The sequence below is a fragment of the Diadema antillarum genome, unplaced genomic scaffold, assembly GCF_040938485.1.
Source record: "Diadema antillarum isolate AM-2024a unplaced genomic scaffold, OU_Dant_1.0 seq00000161_RagTag, whole genome shotgun sequence".
NCBI lineage: Eukaryota > Metazoa > Echinodermata > Echinoidea > Diadematoida > Diadematidae > Diadema > Diadema antillarum.
This window is the reverse complement of record NW_027271232.1, coordinates 1,215,676-1,221,545: the sequence shown is the minus strand read 5'-3', so window position 1 is coordinate 1,221,545 and position 5,870 is coordinate 1,215,676. Positions and strand designations below refer to the sequence as shown.

Sequence of the window (5,870 nt, the reverse complement as noted above, 5' to 3'; positions counted from 1 at the left end):
AAGAGCTATGTACATTTTGGAACATCTCCATGCAACGACAAAAGCCTACTTATCAAGCCATTTTCAGAAAAGGATTGTAATGTTTTAGAGATCAACTGCAAAAAACTGACCGAAATCTGTACAATAACAACTGAGATTAGTACGCAAACTTTTACCGCGCAAAAAGAAAAAGAAACAGTCGATCTTTGGAAGTGGCAGTCAGTTACATGGACATGGGTGACGATTCCGCAGCTAGTAATGTCCATGCTAGGAATAGTTGGAAACCTTGTCGTAATTTTGGTGGTACTGCAGAGGCGCCACACTTGCCGGTCAACTGATGCACTGATTGGTGCTCTGGCCGCTGCGGATTTCTTGACGTCAGTGTTCATGGTCCCGCTGCCTACGCCACTCAGGGTTCCTGAAACATGGTTAGGAGATGTCTACTGCCAGGTAGTTTACACATCGATGCCCATGTGGGTCTCAGTGGATGCCTCCATCTTCATTCTGGCCTTGATTCCAATAGAGAGATACATTGCGATTGCCCATCCTCTTCATTTCAAGCGTCTTGTTACACGGCAGAGAGTTGGCAAAGTTGTTGCCTTGACATGGATGGCCGCGTTTTTGGCAAACGTTTTCTTGTTCTTTGTGGCTAGTGCGAAGGGCAACAAATGCACTGAAGTATTTCAGTCACGAATTGCCCAGATTATCTCAGGCATTATGCTTTACCTCGTTCAGTTTCTCATACCGGCTGTCATCATGCTTGTAGTCCAGGCTCTCACTGCACTGGTCCTCCATCGACAATCCCGCCGAAGGCTGGGAGAAAATTCAAAGGGCAATAAGTTAAACCCGTCAGCAAAGTACCTTGTGGCTAGGAAAAGTGTTCTCAAGATTCTGTTCGTTGTTGTCGTCGTTTTCCTCATCTCATGGACACCAACACAGACTGGATATTTCTTGTACAACCTTCGTGTTCTGCCATCGTCATATTTGTACAGTCCTCTTTATTTTGCTGTAGTTGTTCTAGGCTTCTGCAATTCTTGCGCGAATCCTGTTATTTACACTATTCGGAATCCTGAATTCCGCAAGGCAATACGAGAATTATTCATATCGACCACTAGCACATCGAGGAGAACAGCTTTGTTCAGCGAAAAGATAACAGGGGATACAGATTCGACAATCTACAATGTCGATGTCTAAGAAACAGTAAGCTTTCACGTTTCATCGCAAGATATAATAGGAAGAGTTGAAGTTTACCTTAAATATTCATATCATATTCTGCTGGCCAACTTACATAACTTTTCCCATTAACATCTTCTAAAAGTGCACACTAGATGTTTAACTGTGATTTTGTTATTTTCTTTTATTTTGAGGAATTTAATCTGTTTCAAAGATATTGTCATGTAAAAGGGTGGTTAAGTTTCTCTGCAAAATGAGATAATCTCAAAGGGCATTAGCAAAGCTCTACAAAGTGTCCTATTGTTTAATTATGGTTGCAGATAGGAAATGGCAGAAAAATATATACATAGGTCACGAAAATGTGGAAGATGTCACACTTCATTTCACTACAAACATTACGTTTGACTTGCATTCCAGTTTGAATGGCCATGAAAGTGTGATCGATCATCCGAGAAATTGTAAGCACCTTTATTAATAACACTGCACTGAAGAAATTGATAGGAAAATGGTTTAAGTGCCATTTTCAATCCTTTGTAAGATATTTCCATCATCTAATTTCTAACAATACCTCGTTTGTTATAAAACAAGGAATATTCTTGAAGTCATGACTGAAAGTATCCCATATTTCATTTTATCTTTTTCAACATCTTTAATCTCAAATATCTCAAATTACGACAAGTGGACTTAGTTTGCTATCAAGTTCTTTATTCATATTCCTCCCCGATCAATTTATATCAAAAATATATTCCAGTCGTATTTGCATTCTCCCATGTCGAAATTAATCATGTTTATCTACCTTTATATAAATATGTAGAATTTCAGATATATCTAGACATGCTGAAATCAAGCATACACTTAAATTTTTTACCAACAAGTACTTAAATTAGGTGGGTCTCTGGATTTTTAAAGATGCAGGCCTATGTGTTGTGTGTAGTCATTATGCACTTGGATCTTTTCATTTAAATCATTGGTTCACATCATGTTTTACGTATATTTCATTGAGGGGGATCACAGGTCAATCGTGAATCAATCAAAAGACGACAACTATTAAAGACGAAAAATTATGGCAGTTGAAGAAAGTCATAGATTATGTAATACTTTGACACAGATAACATTGATATGACACTTAAAATGACATAGCAGTAATATAACACATAGTTAAAATGTGTAAAGAATTAAAAAATTTAAAGAAATTACAGTCTAAAGAAATAGATTGAGCACGTAACTCCCCAGAGTCTCGACAATGAAAATAATCTAAGTGTACTGTTGGGGAAGCCGATTGGATTCTGATTTGATTTACTGAAGACGTATATCTTCGCTGAGGCCATATCACGTATACATGACTTCATAATTAGCTTGAATCAGCGCTTATAACAGCACTGACAGGAAAAGAAGCAAAATATCAGTAAGAGAGAATGAGAATATGAGTGCAGAGGGGTGAAGATGCACATAGCTGATAATTTTTTTCGATCATTTGTCTCCGTCTGTACATATTACGTGTACACATAACCACTATGTGTTATATGTTTACAGTATTCTATGTATGTCTCCTAGTTGGACATCATGTATTATTCAATTTTGTTACATTTGATGTATTTTTTTTTATTCATTGAGAAATATGAAAATAAATGAAATGAAATATGTATCTGTTTTTTTTTTCTCCCGACATGTTTGTTAAAAAGTGGATCATCAATTCCGATCTTACAAGTACATTTTGTACTGAGAGAAAGAGTAAAATTGATTTAAAAGTCAGCCATAGCACAAGATGTCATTAACGAGAAATGCTCATACTAAATGACTACAGGCCTACTACTGCTTTTTCTTCTCATCTTAATTGCAGACAAAAAGTGTGTCTTCTTTCCTACTGTTGTAAAAGACACAGCCTTTTGAACGTTATTTTTCGTAGCTTATGGGAAGCATGAATAAGAGTACAAATAATCGCTCAGTACTCTTCTCGCTTTTTCTCATAGTCAAGCCTTCAAAGCCGAAAGCCGGCTGTCGTCTTTGTTTGGTATCTATATTTGTTATCCGTGACATCGATCAATGCCTTGAAGCAATCTGTGTTCTGTAAGTTGACTCCTTGGGAGACATCCGTAACGTGAGATTTTCTCAGCAAGATGGATGGTATACAATGTGGATGGGGGAATGTACACTAAAACCCTGCTACACTTCCGAGTTTCATATCCCTAATGCCGCCATGTCTTGCTCGCCAGGTACTGTAGTGAGCTGGTATACAAAGGTATCATTCCCTAATTCTATGTCCATTTGACATCTGATCATGAACCTTGTATTAAATCGGTCCCAATTGTTCAGATGCTGGGTACCATTTACAGAAGTTCCAGGTGTAACATCCTGCTGTATAGAAAGTCTACACGCACGAAATGTGTGAATAATTTTATCACATGATTCTATTGCTAATATTCACAACTGTATAATTTATTATACCTCCCATATTACGGTAGATTACACCAGGAACTAAAGAACTAAAGGTCGCATGCTGTAAACATATACTCAAGTGCATGGATTTTGCCTTTTCCTCAGACTTTCAATACCTTGCGGCATCAACTAATTAATACCAAAACCTATACGATAAGTAACTTTTAGTTAGTGTCCAAGTAGTGTGTTGCCATGGTAACAACATTTTGTATTCAGGTCATACAAATCTTGTGAATTAAAACCATTTTTGAGCAATTCAGTTTGTATTTCATAAAAGTAATGTATTTCTGTAATGTTTATTTATGAAAAATGCCTGCCAATGTCAAGCAATGCATTTTCATGGCAACATGTTTTTTAACAAAGATACAAAATCTTATGGATTAAAATACCCCCTCAAATTCATGAGCAATATGATATCATGATACTGTGATTTTTTGTTAGAAGTGTCAGGTACATAACAAGCGTGAGGCAGGAGTTTAATATTTATCAGTCACCTTCAGTAATGTTTATGTATGATTTTTTGAAAAACATACTGAAAAATTGTTTATAACCTCTTTCCTTTCCAAAGCAGTGCTTTGGTACTAAATACAGTGCAAAGTTTGAGATAACAGTGGTTTTGGAAACAATTGTCAACCCAATTTTTTTTTATTTTGGTTTGCTTTGAACTTGTGGGGAAACTTCTTAAGGTTTTCGTATAGGAGTCAGGGATCTTGCTGAATCAAAGAATTGGAACAATATTCATAACTAATTTGTAAAGAGAACTAAGATGTTTCACTATTAAATAGCAGTAGGAGCTCCAGCATTCTTTTCTTTGAGTGGATCATGTCCTGTATTTATATCTGGTTTTTGCTTGCATGAATTCCTATGTGAGGTCATTGAGTCATGATAGCATAATGATCTCATGAAAGAAACAGATTAATGTAAATACCGGTTTGTTTGGTTACTTTTGTTTTTGTATTGGTCTTGCTTTTGAGGAATGCTTATGTACACATTTGTTTGCAACTTCATTTTATTCTCATTGGTATTGATGCAATAAATACCGCATTTGAAGCAAAGTACTGAAAGTAAGCTAATGTTCAAAGAGTATCACTTGAGTGGTGTGCAAAGTATGACTGGATGCGTAGTGAAAATTGACAAGATGATTTAGTGATTTTTACTAAACGTATAGTCAGATCGACATAACTACGTAGATTGATCTAGTCAATTTTAGTGATTTCTAGTTGCACACAGCTGATCCTTTCATCTAAATGGGATTTGCCTTGATAATCACATAGCATAACTAGATTGGTGTAGGGAAAATCGAGCAGTTCTATTTGACTGATTATCTAATCAAAGAAGTTATTCTATCTGACTAGATAATCAGTCAGATAGAATAGTATAACTAGACTGATTTAGTCAGAATCTAATTCTATTTGACTGATAATCTAGTCAAATCTAACTAGATAACAAGTCAGATAGAATAACTAGATTGATCTTGTCAATTTGACTGGATATCTAGTTGCACCAAGCTGTTAGATTTGACTAGGAATCAGTCAGATTTTGCCATAGCTTTTTTCCTTGTTTTTTCTTTTTTGCAAGTGTGACCAACTAGAACTATTCGGTAAAGTGGGGTGGCGATTTCTGCGCGCATAGCACGTTGGGGAAAATAGCGTTATCTTTCTTCTGTATTATTTTGATTAAGTCAGGTCCTGCCACACCTTTCCGAGCAAGCCTTTCGTGCGACTTGCGTAAAACAATATTTGCTATTCGGAGGTCCTCGCAGACGACAGCATACCTAGCATATTTACCCGCAGCCAAGTTTAGGCCCTGACACACTTTTCCAGGTAAGGTACGCAGGTTTGTCGCCTGTGGGGATTTTATAGCAGGCAGGACAAATTTTGGATGCGGACTAGGATTTGGGTGAGTTTCGCCTGCTTCCTAGCCGCTAGACCCATGCTACTTACGTTCTATTTACGTGCATCCTTTGTGACCTGCGTGTCAGGTGCATGCGGTGGCGAGCGAAGGCTGACAACTCGGTGAAGGAATAATCCCACTGAAGGAATTTGATATTGCAGTAGTCCCAAATAATGACATTATTTCAGACGCAGCCTACTCTCAACTAACTAGCAGAGAGACAGTAGGCCTTAACTGACCCTCAGCATGCACGTAATTTTCTCGTATAACTCGCTCCACGCCGGCAAAACTGACCAGCAACACGGATGTTGGCAGTTTCGACACCGTTCCTTGGCAGTAAAACACCCGTATTGTGCACGTAGAATGCCCGCAGATGACACGCGCTTCCG

At 37.6% G+C, this 5,870-nt stretch overlaps 1 protein-coding gene across 1 annotated transcript; it reads left to right on the top strand.

The window, feature by feature from the left end:
• Positions 1–237: 237 nt before the first annotated feature.
• Positions 238–1,173, top strand: LOC139728019 (trace amine-associated receptor 9-like). The gene has a single exon (XM_071638985.1). It carries the CDS (start codon positions 238–240, stop codon positions 1,171–1,173), a length of 936 nt encoding a protein of 311 aa, XP_071495086.1.
• Positions 1,174–5,870: the final 4,697 nt, after the last annotated feature.

Bases quoted from the DNA above. Each gene is read 5' to 3' on its own strand.
- LOC139728019 (XM_071638985.1), top strand. From the start codon at position 238: ATGTCCATGCTAGGAATAGTTGGAAACCTTGTCGTAATTTTGGTGGTA.